Below are 13,590 nucleotides of genomic sequence, written 5' to 3'. Positions count from 1 at the left end.
GGTGCTTTCGGTGGCAACGGATGAGTCGCAGGTCTTAGGTATTCGTCGAGACCATCGTGGGGAGCAACTTGGGATCGTTAGAGGTCTCGCGACGGACTCGGTTCGATGTGATGACGTAGAAAGGTCCTAGGATGACATGAGGTTAGATGAGACAGACTTTCAGGAGGTTACAGTTCCGGAGCAGATAGCTCTGCCAGGAATGTGTGGCGCCGGTTCCCCTCATGCTTCGGGCCGTCGATCAAGGGACCGGCCGTTATGCGCCACCCATAAGGCTCTTTAAGCTTTCTCCGTGCGAAATGATTCCAAGTGACAGCAGTAATGTGAACTGGAACCGACATAGGTAAAGGCGCCCTTACCTGTTTACAAGACCTCTCAATGAGCCAGGCGCGGGCAATGAGACTCAAGCGCAGACGCAAGGTCTCATCCCACGCATTCGGCGAAGGCCGGGTCGTTGGCCAGCCATCTCTGCTTCCTATCCAGGTTTCTGTGAACGCCAAAACATCGGCCGCGGCCATTGTGAGGGATGGAGCTCGTGCGAAGACGGAGCGACGTCACAAACATGGAAGCTGCGCGTTGGAGTGTGCGAATGGGAGGCGGAGAGGTATCGAATAGAGAGCCAGCACACAAGAGCAATATGGTGCTGGAGCTGAGGTTCGATGCCAAAGATGTCGTCGCCGACGGTAGAAGATTTTCGTGTAAGTCGCAGAGGAAACGTTTAGGGCGACTAAATGCGGTGCGAGGGAGACAAGGTCGTCGATTGTTTGGGTATATCGAATGCGACGTCGTGCAGAGAAGGGGTATCGTGGTGTGAATCTACCCGGAGTTGTCGAAGAATGGTCGACGCGGTGCAGCGAAATGACGCCTCGGGAAAAGTAGTGCGATGGGTCGGATTCAAAGGAGCGTTGTCAAAAAGATAGCTCCCAGGGTAATTATCAATATCCTGGGCGACAGACGACCACACTTAACGCAGCCGCCGTCGCTTTTACCAACCCCCCAGTCGTCGGATCGCCTTGTCTCGACTATCGGTAACGGACGGGGTCGATTCCCTGCTTGCTGGGTAAGCTTCAACTCATAAGACCTCGGGCCACGCTGGGCAGGGTCAGTTCTCCCGGGGTGATATCTCTCAAAAAGCGCAATGCGAAAAATGAGAGAAGGGGAGGGGATTCAAAGGGAGTGAGTGAGTGAGTGAGTTGCAGTGTAAGGGCAGGTTGTGGTACCTTTGGGCAAGGCCGAAAAAATGACCCAAGACAAGCGGTAGTGCCGCGGGCCAATGACGCCGGCGTTGCTTGTTTGGATCGTCGGGCAGGCGAATGCTCAGATGTTGTACTTTGGGGGTATGTCCAGCGCAATGCAACAAGGGGACTGGCTGGTAAGTGGCAGAATCGACAGGGCGGCGCCCCATTAACAAGCGTCAAGCGAAAAGGCGGGCAGCGTGGGCGTGGGCGAGCAAGGAGAAGGGAAGGGATCCTTTTGTGCAGCCAAGGTCTCTTCTGTTGTCCCTAGGACTAGATCTGTTGCGACGTCCGTCTTGCGCGCAGTGGCTCTGCTTGTCAAGCTGGGCCTTGCTGGGTTAACTGCTGGCTGGCTCCGTGTTCTAGTCCGTAATAAACACGCCGCCACCGGGTAGAAACGTGGAAGACCCTAGTCAGTCTAGGAGGACAAGGTGAGATGAGATTGAGATAAGGTGAGGTGCAGTAGAATGACTGATATCTAGAAGTCGTCGATGGGAGGTGGATAGGAAAAGTGTGAAGGCGGTTTGAGCCCCTTTCCTTTCGTTGGCTCTTTCCTCCTTCCCGTTGTCTTTCCTCAGCATGTGGCAACACCCATCACCTCAGGCAGGAGGAGAGAGAAATGAGATGGGCAGCTTTTTCGGAGAAGGGCGAATAGAGGACGGCAGTAGGTCCCATCCATACAGGTTCAGCGGATTGGACGTCGTTTGAGGTACCTTGCTCTATACCCGGGACTATATGGGCCGACAAGTACATCAATAACGATGATGCAGTGTTGGATAGGGGATCGGAAATCTGGGGATAGTAAGAGTCATTCCTCGAGTCCACAGAAGCCATGGAATCCATGGAGGTCATGGATCCTTGGTTTCCCGTCGTCAACGGACATTGGCCGCATCCTCGCAAGCCGGCAACCATTATCACCAGACCCATGATATTCGAAAACGCCCTCCGTACAGGGCTCTACACACCCACTCGCTTTAACCATACATAACCCCGTGTACCACCATTAAGAGAAAATCTTTTCGGGTCTGGGCGTCGTCCTCAGTCACTTCCTCCTCGGCCCCGAGCACAGGCGACGTCAAGCCGTGCAGTCGAAAAAATCACGATGCACTTTCTGTCGCCGCTGCAACACCACCACCACACACACACACCTCTCCCTCATGTATGCACGATCCACTCGATTCAGGCCAGCCAACCAAAGCAAGGCCCGTTGATACCTCTGCAGGCCTGCAGGGCCAGGCCGCAGAGCAAACGCGTGGTTGGACCAGATTCCCCTTGATGGACGTGTTCATTGCCTCTGATGGGGCCCAATAACACGTTGAGCCCATCTCTTCCCAGCCCCCCAATCTCACATGTGCATTCCACTAATTAGAGGAGGGGAATCGAAAAAGGGTCCCGTCCGCAAGGTGCCTAAAACAACAGCCCGCCTAGCCTTGAGCGCCCAACAAGCTTCCCGCGACTGGGGTGTCCCCTCGATCTTGGATACCTAGTAACCTGGCCAGCAACGTCTGAAGGCTGCACGTCGAGACCAGGCAGGGAGGTACCCCAAGGGCAATATCGACTCATAGGGCGGACGGGATGTGGTGCATTTGCTCTCCTTCTCTCCGCCTTCTGCGGGCATGAATAACTCTGTCAAATCCGCCTTGGATCGACAAGGAAATGCTACGCATCAGGCTCCGCGACCTGATCCAGACAACCCAAGGGTCCCCTGGGCCCCTCGTTCGATCTCGGTGACATCACGCGGGGCCCAGGCGGTCATTCGGGGGGGCACGAGGTCCAAGATTGCTTTGCCCTAAACTGACTGGAATTCATGGCAAAGCAGGAGCCGACTAATTCGGTACTTTGATGGCAGGAAAAAGGAATTATTTAAACATTTTGCAGGCATTCGATACATAGTATCAGGCTTGGCTCTGTCTCATATTCTCTGACATAGGTAGCGAGTGGAAAATGTCCACGGATATCGAATATCGACATTTTGCTACGAAACAAAGCTGTGGCTTTTTGCTCGCCTCGAAGTCTCGGTTAAAGAGGGGTAAGGTCTTTGCACGCACAACTTGTCTTGCTTGCATACTTCCTACAGGTCGAATACCATGTCTGAGGCCCTATCATGACAGACAGACTGATTCCCGTCCCTTGCGGGCTGGCCAGCACTTGCAGAGAGGGTAAGGCAAGTTCAGGTCTGAGACTATTACTACGAAAGACAGACAGAAAGACAGACATCATCCCGTCCCAGTTCCCCGCGTCTTTCCTTTTCCCTGTCAGCGAGAAAACCCATTTGTGGAACACGCTGTCCAGCCTGGTTCCCACGACGACCTGCTCGTTGCCGGAAAGGGCCTGCTGTGGAGATCAGGCTTCGCGCGATGGCGCGCCTATCGTCACTCCAACAACAGACGAAGCTGTCCACGGCAATAGGCTAACAGTAAGGAGGAGCGGGTAGGGCAGGGCCCGAGGGGGAGGCTAGAGAAGAAATGGTATGTAGCAGCAACCTACTCTGCGCAAGAGTCATTCATGGCAACACACGTCGAGGAAGCGTGAAAAGGTGCTGTGGGTATAACCTGGTCCGAGGTACCGGGTACCAGCTGAAGCAGGTGTGGGTGCACCGAATCCTGAGGTATTTCCTACGACGAGGACCTATCGCGTCGTGTGTTGTACCGCGCGGGATGGGAGAATTTTGGTGTGTCACTCTGTGTTTACTCTGCGGGTGGCATGCAGGCCCGTCGGGAACTACCCGCAATTGAAGGGAAGACAAATGGCCTTGGATCCATGATGGATGGAGCCTTTGGGACGAGCGTCCCCCCTCCAAGTCCCTGCACCTTTCCTGCGAGTCCTTAGCTCTGTGCATCATCCCACAGACGTTAGCCCGAATAGGCATCGCCAAACCCTTCACCGCTTCCCGTGCGATGCGCCGGAATCTGGGCTGGTCTGGGTCCAGAAAAGCCCGCAAGTCGCGGGTTGTCTGGTCTGGTCTGGTCTGTGTGTGAGTGTGCTCTGATCAATGCCGTCTCGTCTCGTCGTCCCTTGGACCTGGATCGACCACAGCGGCGACGACGACGTGGCCACCATCTCATGCGTTGTTTCGTTCTCGTCTCCGCACGAGTGAGGATAAACAGAAAACAGGAGAATCTGAAAGAGCCGCTCGCCCGCCCAACGTCGTCAAGGCGGTCAGACCCGAAGATGTAGGCACTCGTCATCGGTGGACCATACAGACATCCATTTGTACTGTTGCTGCTGATGCGTATGTAGCAGCACAGCACGGTTTGTTTGTTGTGAAGGTTGAGGTGCACTCTTGTTCGCCTCTGTTAAGCGAAGCATCGAGAGTGGACGCGGCAAGACATCCATCCTTCCATGGATGAATGGACGTCTCAATTCCTCGCATGACTCTTATGCCCCTCAATTACAATGCAGCCGGCAAGGTAGTACTCGCCCCAGGACGCAACGCGGACATCGAGACCATCACGATAAGGCTTCACTGTAAGTGCCAACCGTCTGCGCGTGCCTCCTCTCTCTCCTCCAGTTCTTGACTACACTGCCGGCTCCTCCACTGTCCGGCAGTCAGAGCTCCAGCTCAGCCCCCTCAGCTGCTGGCGCTGGCACCCAAAAGGAAGCTCGCGTTGGTATGGAGGACGAACACGTCGTTCAAGTTCATGCTGCTCGTCACAGGACGGATGGAGTGATGCCCACCCACCCGGGTCCGTTGGAAAACAACGGCATTGGCTGCTCTCAAAGGCGCGCGTGTTCCTGGCTACCTAACCTGCCCTGTTGACGGGGGCCCTTCCCATCCTGGAAGGCTGTCTTTTGTTTTGGCCTTCCTTCTTCGCGGTCTAGTTCTGCCGGCAGAGGCATGAGGTTATTCTTAGGCCTGCGAGTCGGGCCGTGGTCCCATCTCCCGCCTTTAACCACGGGCTGTCACTGACTCTGCCATAACGGCTACCAAAGGCGCCAGATGCAGATACTACTACTACATACATACATACGTACATACATGCTTCCATATTTGGTCTGCCAATGCAATGCTCCTGCAACGGATAGCCTCACGCGACTGGGATGTCCAACTGGACAAGCTTAACGACTGCGAAGTTTTCTACTTGCAGACCTTATCTACCATGGTGCAGAATATCAGAGGTGACTAGAGAAAGACACGGGCAACGGGGCATTGCTCTGGCCCGTGAAGGTGCAGCGAGTGAAACCAGGGGTCCTCCGTCTTTACGGAGGTGATCGGAAGACGTCCGGCGACGGAAAACGGCATTGCGGCTTCGGAGGGCCGAGTGAGACGGGGCCGCTATTCCCATGCTCAAGGTTTCCCACACTGAGATTCCCCATGGGAATACGCAGTCAGTCTTCATTTCCTGGCTCATTCTTACCCCCGGATGCGTCATAGGCCACCATTCCTCACATCCATCGCATCGTTTCTCCTCCCCGTCTTACCCGTGATAGCGACAGCGGCAGCGTTTGATGCCGTGCTCACCGGGCTCAGTGTTGCCGGGGTTGAAGATTCTCAATTGGAGGCTTTTCGGCTGGATGGTGGCTGACGAAGCATGGAAAAAAACAAAGCAGGCGCCTCAAATTTACGCAACAGTCATTGCCTAGTTATCTCCGGGGCCATCATAGCATAGCATCTAATCTCGCCCTCTTTGAGGTCAGATCAAGATATCCATCCATCGCAGATTCGCCATCCATCCATCCATCCCGCGACTCCCGTAGAAACTAGACAAATCACTTTCACGTGCCGTAAAGCACCAAAAAATTGTTGACAAGGTAGCATCGTGAAAAAAGGGGGATTTCATGGATTAGACAGCATCAATCACTCAATCGCTCAATGGATTAATTAGTACAGCATCGCCTCCTTCGTCCCCCCGTCCCAAGCTCTCTCAGCCACCCACGCCCCGCCTCTCAACCACGCTGTATCAGCGGTTCCGGTGTATTTTTATCCATCTCCCTTCATCAGCCACCACCACTACTGCTGCTGCTACTGTACCGTAACCCTTCCCTTCGGTTAGCCGCCAGACCGTGCCCGTTCCCGTCTCTCTGGCCTCGCTTCCCTTGTCTCATCGCGGGTCCCCCAACCAAGAGAGTCAGTCAACCCCAGTCGGTCATCGGGCTCTGCCTCTCCACGGTTCGACGCGCATATTCGAGGACTTCAGAGAAACGCAGGGGTCTTGTCAATCTACGAACCTACCTGCAGCAGCTGGAGCCCGCAATCGTCGGGTCTTGAAGCTTCCGGCTCATGAAGACGAGCGAGGACCAGAGTCGACGACTCACGACACGATCTTTTGTGAGGCGCGGTCACTGCTACCCTTTATTTTCTCCTTCTTGACTGCCGAAGTTCCCTGGTTCACTGCCTCATCTCGTCTGCCGTCATATCTTGCATCTGCAGCAAAGCTGAACAACAACCTGGCCGGCTCTCGTCCATCACCTCCGCGCCCTAACCACCCTTTGCTCTCTTTGGAGGAATAGGCGCCGTCTCTCAGTATCAGGTCGACATTGATAATCATCATGTCCCCCTTTGGATTCTCTGCCAGGATAGAATTATCTCCATTGATACCATCGTCGCTGCCCATGCCACCGGCCTGGAGTTGTCGATGCTAAGAACATACTATCAAGACGGCTTCGACCACCTTTATATCTTTACTCACGCCCGTACTTATAACTGGTCTGTGTGATCACGGGAATCAAACAACTTCAAAGACTGCAACTCACATCATCACCACCTTCTTCTTTACCACAACTATCCTACAATGCGCAAACAACATCATCTCAGCATCGTCATCCCAGTGCCGGGCAACCTCCCTCCCGGTGCCGTGATAGCAACCATTCAAACATATACCCCCCTCATCAGGCATCACACCACTCTGATCAGCTTCGACGAGGTCTCAACAGGCCCGGACGCCATCGCTGATGACCCTTTCTTCGGCCCTTGGGACGAATCCGTCCGCGCCTTCCGCCTCCGTGAGCTCGTCACTCTCGCGCCGGGCCTCAACAGGGAGATTGCCTACCAGACCATCTTCCAGGATGTGCCGGAGGGTGTCCGGTCTCGGGCTACTGCCCCGGCCGGCATTGTCGTCCGAGCGGAGTTTGCGGTCCGACAGCGCCGCGCGGCGACGATGCCGATATCTCCAGCCGGGTCCGATAGCACCGCCTCGGGCAGCACGGCCACGGTTGAAGGAGACGAGTATGAGCTGCGCGAGGACATTGTCGTCGAGGCCAACTCACTCTTGATGCCTTTCATCACCGAGGCGCTTGCCACTGTGCACCGCAAGATATGTGAGAAAGTCATGGCCGAGATTGTCAAGAACTACTTCGGCACCGGAGATGCAATGGTCATATAAACGGCCATCATCTCAGTCATCAAATTGGAAGGGGCAGGATAGCAAGGAATGGGGTGAATGTAATCTTGGATACCACATGGCGTTGGGCAAAATCATCTTGGGTTTAGAGTGGTCGTTTCGTTTCGTTTCGTTTCATTACTTTCCTTGCATGTAAAGATATCCTAGGGGCACACATAAAGGATTGGGACTGGATTGGGAGGACATTTCATATCTTTACTTGTCATTTCGGATGGACGGACGGCGGCGGATAACTCCTCGGATGGATAGCCTGTCCCGGGGTCTGACTTTATCTTGTTAATATCGTATGTAATTACATCTTCCCAGCTGCTCTACCGGCTCGGGCTCTCATAATTGGTCAATGTGAGCATCTGGTGACTACCTTGTTATGGAGCCTATTAAACATTCATGATATCCAACATCCCTCGCCTCAGTGCACACTCCAGAGTCCCTTTAACCGTAATGCTGCTTTATCCATAGTCGTCTCTATCATGGAAGTCAAGACAAGATCCAAGTTTATGTATCCTCAAAGAAAAGGAGCCCAGTATCACAAACACACTTGTAAACAATCCACTCACACATCCTCAAAGACAGGAAGCAGAGAAAAAGAAGTAATAAAAGAAACGAGGCAGCTCGTCCAAGTTGAAGAAAAACAACAAGCAGACTCAGTTTGGTATCTATGCGCAGTACCGTCTATACCCAACCGCTCCCAGAAATGTTCCACAAGCACACCCGCATATCCTACCATGGTGGTGTGGCAAACAAAATCGCCGTCACTGGCGCCTAGCCCGTCCCAGTAGATTCAAACGTGAATCGCCCCTCAGCAAGGGGCATAGAAGAAGAGAAACAAATCGCTGCTGACAAATGAAAGCCAAGGCCCCTCAAAAGGACGTGGAAGGGCCAAGAAAAGAAGAAGAAGCAAGGCATCAAACATGGCGAGAGAGATTCTCCCTCGCGTCGCTGGGCTGGCGCTGATTATCGACCGCCGAAATCACTCGCGTATCCCATCTCACCAAAGCCCTGGTTCATCCCTCCTTCACCAAAGCCTGTTCCGGGGCCGCTGACATAGCCACCGTCTTCATTCTCGTCATAGTCGCTAGCATCGAATGATGAACGGCCACTCACATCATCACCGCCGCTCACATCAGAGCCACCCCAGTTCATCTGTGCCAGAGCTGGATACTGGGCAAGGAGAGCTGCCGGGAGCATTGGGTTGCCACCAGAGTCCATGGGATAAACAGGGGGTTCCATACCCATGTTGGATGCAACCACCATGTTTTGAGCAATGTTCTGTTGCATACGCTGCTCTTGCCAAAGTCGTTGCCGCTCCATCATTTCCTCATCCAGTAGAGGCTTGATGCAGATGCGGCCCGCCTCAGATCGGAAATGCCGGCCAAGAGCATCCGCACGGGCGAACCTCCTGCCGCAACCCCATTGGCCTCCAACCTTGAGATCACCCTTGCATACAAACTTCTTCTCGCCCGAGTGCAGACTCTCGTGTCGCTTGCGATCGTGCTGACGGGCAAAAGCTTTGCCGCAGACGGTACACACAAACGGTCGCTCGTCAGTGTGTGTTCGCAAGTGAGAGCGCAGGTTATAGGCGCGAGTGAATCGCTTAGGGCAGAGAGTGCACTGGAATGTGGCAGGGTGCTTTTGTACGCGCTTGGCCGCGCCACTGTCCTGGTTGTTCTGGTACTCGGGGTCGGCCAGGCGCAGCGCAATAACATTATTAGGAACTGCCGAAGTCGACTGCCTTCTCCGAGAAGGGGACGTGCCGGCTTGTCTGTCGAGGGGCGACAATGACCTAGAGTCTGACCGCGAAGACAAATCAGAGCCCAATGATGGAGAAAGGCTAGCGGCATTGCCAGGGCGATTGAGCATCATGCCGCCAGGGTGGAATGGGTCCGTAACCGCACGAGGACGAGATCTGGGGCGGCCTATGAAGAGTTAGATAGCTCACTTGTAACAGCGAATTGGATACATACCTCGGTCTGGGGGAGTCAAAGAGTCCTGATCCATACGCGATTTGGGCGTATCAAAGCCGCCTTGCTTCATGTTATTAGGAGCAAAGTCAATATTGATAGCAGGAGGTGCCATCTGGGACGACAGATCATGGCCTGGTGCTTGGAGACTTGGGAAGGCCTCAACAGCCCCTTGGAGTTCGGGGTATGTGGCTGGAGCACCGTATGCGTTGGTCGGGTGTGCCAGACCAAAAGCAGGCTGGTTAAGGTCGGGCATCTGCTGTGGGACAATGCGAGGACTAATCGCAGGGCTATGCGACGGGCTTCTGCCCTGATGCCCAGGGCTGCCGACCTGAGGGTCTGAAATGCTAAAGTTCCCAATTCCCAGTACTTCTTGGTAAAGGCTGCCATCCGAAGGGCGATGAGCAGGCGAATGCCCACCAACGCCGGTGTCGAAGTCATCGGCGCTGACGAGATTCGGCGACGGCGCAACGGACGACACGTCCGAGTACTCGGAGGGGGTGCGGCGGTGGCCCTGGAACTGAGGTTGGCTCCAATCGGCCATCTGGTTCGGGAGCAAAGCGTCCGCGGGGCCAAGAGACGCATGTCGCGAGTGGCTAGGCGGGGAGGAGAACTGGTGCTGGTTGAAGGCGGGCGACTGATGGGCCGAACCAGGCTGTTGGCCGTCTGGCTGGAAGAGGTGAGGAGGGGTCGGGGAGTGGTGGCCCTGCGGGGATGCCATATTGTTCATATCGCTAGGGTTGAGCGTGGCCTGGTCGAACAAGGGGGCGTTGAATTGGTCGCCCTGACCACTGGTAGTCGGGAAAAGAGAAAAGTCGTCGTTGAGGTTAGGCGACAAGTATGCGGTCTGCGCCTGGTTGTTGAAGGGCAGCGAAGTGTCGGAGCCGGTTGGCTGCTGGCCAAAAGAGGCGGTGTTATTGGGGTCGAGAACGGCGGGGTCGGAGAGGTTGGCCTGAGCAAACGAAGTCTGCTGCTGCTGCGCAGGAGGCGGGAAAGATGGCGATTGCTGAGGGCTCAAGAAACCCGAGTTGTTGAAGGAATCATAGGATGGCTGAGCTGACTGTTCCAGAGTGAGGCCAAGGCCGACGGATGTGTCGTTTGACTGATAAGGCGTCGGCGACGGGGAGTGGGATTGGTTTATATGAGGCTGTTGATGACCGGCCGACGGCGACCGGCCGCGCTGAGCTTGTTGATCCATGATGTTGCCGAGTTTAGAAGCAGACGAAGCAGACGAGGCAGACTCCCGAGTCAGCCTTCAGGCACCGTGGCGATGCCGGGGGCTGTGCGCTCACAGGGTGATGCAATGAGCGGGGGACCGTCCTATCACGGCAGCCGGACGCGTGGAGGGGGTAGCGAGGCGCGCAGTGGAGCGGGATGTTTCAAGGTGAGAAATGCGACGTCGGTAGTAGGATCGCAAGCGCTGTGTGATGATGATGAAGGACGGAGACAGCAGCGCTCGATCTTGTCGAGTTGGGTGCGCCGTGGACGAGGACGAGATGATGATGGTGGAGGTGAGTTATTAGGCTGCGGGTGCAGTGCGGGCGGCGGGCAGCACAACTCAGCAATGCAAGCGAAACGGCAGCAGGGCGGTAAAATTAAGGTAGCAGCTGGAGCAGCGAGTAAGGTCATGCACCTTGGTATTTGTGAGACTCTTCTCAGACGGGAGAGCTGGGCGGCTACCTACCGCCACTGGAACGGACGCTTGGAGGGGGACACTCTGTGGCTGGTCCACAGTCTTCTTGGGTCCAGAATTCCCGTCGAAGGCCAGCCAGCAACCCAAGACGGCGAGAAGCGGGGCGTGCCCACAGGCGTCTAATGCGTAACAGCGAAAAACCCCCCGATATGCGATGGTCAGAGCCTGGGAGCGAAAAGCAAGTGGTGCGGCGAGCGAGCGAGGCTGTGCAAGCCCTGGAAGAGACACGTCGAGCGAACGGGGCCGATCCCAAGCCAGAGCGACTGGGTACCTGAGCCTGAGCAAAGACAAGGCAAGACGGTGGTGCGAGACAAGTTCCCGACGAGACAACAACGGCCTGGAGCTAGTTGCTGTGACAGAAAATCTTGCTAATTTTAACAGTGTCCGGGGGTGTCTGGGATCTTTTGATAGTCGGTTAAGTTAGCTTGAGGATGACGATGTTGTTGAACCACTGTTGAGTGATATTGGTGATGGTGGAGATGGGAAGAAGAAGAAAGAGGAGAGATGAGGGGGGGATAGTGGTGAAGAAACACGGGAGATGCAGGGGAATATTCGGGTTGAAAAGAAAGAGGAACTGAGAATGAGGCAAACGGTGAGGCAATGGAAGGTGAGGCAAGAGCAAAAGGAACAGCAAAGGGCAGGTGCAACAGACGTCGGCAATTACCTACCCAGGTAAAGATGTTGATGCCTGTCTGTGCCACTGTCAATCGCATGTGCCCAGGCTCGGTCTCGTCTCTGCTTAGATCTCTCTTTCTTCGGCATTCATTCATTCATTCATTCATTCTCACATTTGATATCCTATCCCGTTTACGATAACGATACTGCAGGCCGTTGCAGATACGTTGTGATGTGTGTGATGTGATGTGCCCCAAAGTCCTTTTCCCAGCACCCGTCACTGCTTCACATCACCAAGTACAAACACGTCCTCTGCAGAGGGATTGGACGAGCTTCGAAGAAAGGCGGCAAGTGACAGACGGACGGGCAAGACTGGATCCAATCGAGAATGGGGTCTGTGGGTCTTGATCCCGTGGCCCCGTGGCTTGCTTCCCCAGTCAGGATTGGCGGCTCTGCTTTCTCCAGTCATCATATCAGCACTAGAGGTACCTTTGCGCAAGAAGCTCAATGCGCTGGAGCAATGAAATCGAGGTCAAGCCACAAGCGGTTGTGTCCTGGGAGAGGCTAGTAGAGAGTTTCACTGAGCGGGCGAGGCTCGCTGCGCTGTACGCATCCATGTGAAGGTTAATCGTATCTGCAGGGGTCCGAACATTCAGGTTATCATCCATGGATGTCCAAGACGACCACAACAGTCGGGTCGGGTCAGTCAATAGATCCATACCTACCGGGCTGTCAAGACGGCCCGAGTAGCGTGTTATCACCGATGTGGATGCTCCTGGTTCACTAGAGCTCCGGCCTTTCATCACTACGGAGTATTAATGTCAATCATGTCTCTCCTCTCATCATCTCGGGTGCGCGCTTGTTGTCAAATCAGCACATGGTCCAGGCCAGGCAGGGCCCGAGAAATGAAATGGGCCTTGTCACTCTCCACTCGTCCAAACAACCGAGCATTGCATTTCGAAGAGTGATGCTCGCCTCGAGTGAAGTAGAGTAGTCTCTGTGTTTCAAGTCGAGGACTTAGCCGCAGCCAGCACATCTCACACTCGGCCCCCAAGGACAGCAGCGCCCATCCATCCATCTTTAGACGCGATAACGCTCCAGATCCGGCGTGTCCTGCCCCACAGAGCGTCTCTCTCGTCCATGCCACCGCGTCTAAGTAGGTTGCTGCGTGCGTAGGTACGGTACATACATACATGGCAATCCTTCCGAAGACAAGCATCGCAGCCAAGGGGCAACAAGAATAGATTTACGCTCGCTCCCCTGGATCGTCACCCTAAACCCTGTCAACACTGCCACCGCGAACATGTGCGGGCACAGAAAAGAGGAGGAGGAGGAGGTTGGTCGGTGGGGAAGCATCTAAAACAAGATCATCAAAGATTCCAGCGGGCATGAGACGAAATTGAACCACAAGTCACTCACGTTTCAGTTCATTATTCGCGCAAATTGTTCCTAGCAGTCAGTCACTCTATCTCCAACTTACACCGCCCCAGCCTTACACGCGGCCCACGATCCGTAACCTTCCCCACAATCCAAGGCTGTGCTGCTCGTGCTGGATGAGTTGAGTGCTTGCGTGACCGGGGGGTCACACACAGAGAGAGCGATGAGCGAAACAATGGGCATGAAAAAAAAAGGTGATGTGCTTCAAAGCATGACATCAGTTTCAGCCAACTACGACCCTCGATGACAGCGCACATCTCCCCAAATGATCCTCGCAAGGCATATTCGACCTCTTGGTGACGCGGTCCGGT

At 54.8% G+C, this 13,590-nt stretch overlaps 2 protein-coding genes across 2 annotated transcripts; one reads left to right on the top strand and one right to left on the bottom strand.

Annotated features, from left to right (window-relative positions):
• Positions 1-6,964: 6,964 nt before the first annotated feature.
• On the top strand, positions 6,965-7,555 carry LRP88_07868 (uncharacterized protein; the record flags this gene model as incomplete). Its single annotated transcript, XM_083244383.1, has 1 exon — positions 6,965-7,555. The coding sequence occupies one exon, from the start codon at positions 6,965-6,967 to the stop codon at positions 7,553-7,555; it is 591 nt and encodes a 196-aa protein (XP_083098877.1).
• A 972-nt stretch (positions 7,556-8,527) lies between these two features.
• LRP88_07867 (C2H2-type zinc finger protein) lies at positions 8,528-10,732 on the bottom strand (the record flags this gene model as incomplete). The annotated part of the gene is made up of 2 exons (XM_083244382.1): positions 8,528-9,489; positions 9,538-10,732. The coding sequence occupies 2 exons, from the start codon at positions 10,730-10,732 to the stop codon at positions 8,528-8,530; spliced, it is 2,157 nt and encodes a 718-aa protein (XP_083098876.1).
• Between the last annotated feature and the right edge of the window lie 2,858 nt (positions 10,733-13,590).

This window comes from Fusarium phalaenopsidis (assembly GCF_050370095.1).
Source record: "Fusarium phalaenopsidis strain FUZ10S chromosome Unknown contig_32302, whole genome shotgun sequence".
Classification (NCBI taxonomy): Eukaryota; Fungi; Ascomycota; class Sordariomycetes; order Hypocreales; family Nectriaceae; genus Fusarium; species Fusarium phalaenopsidis.
This window is presented reverse-complemented; position numbering and strand designations above follow the sequence as displayed.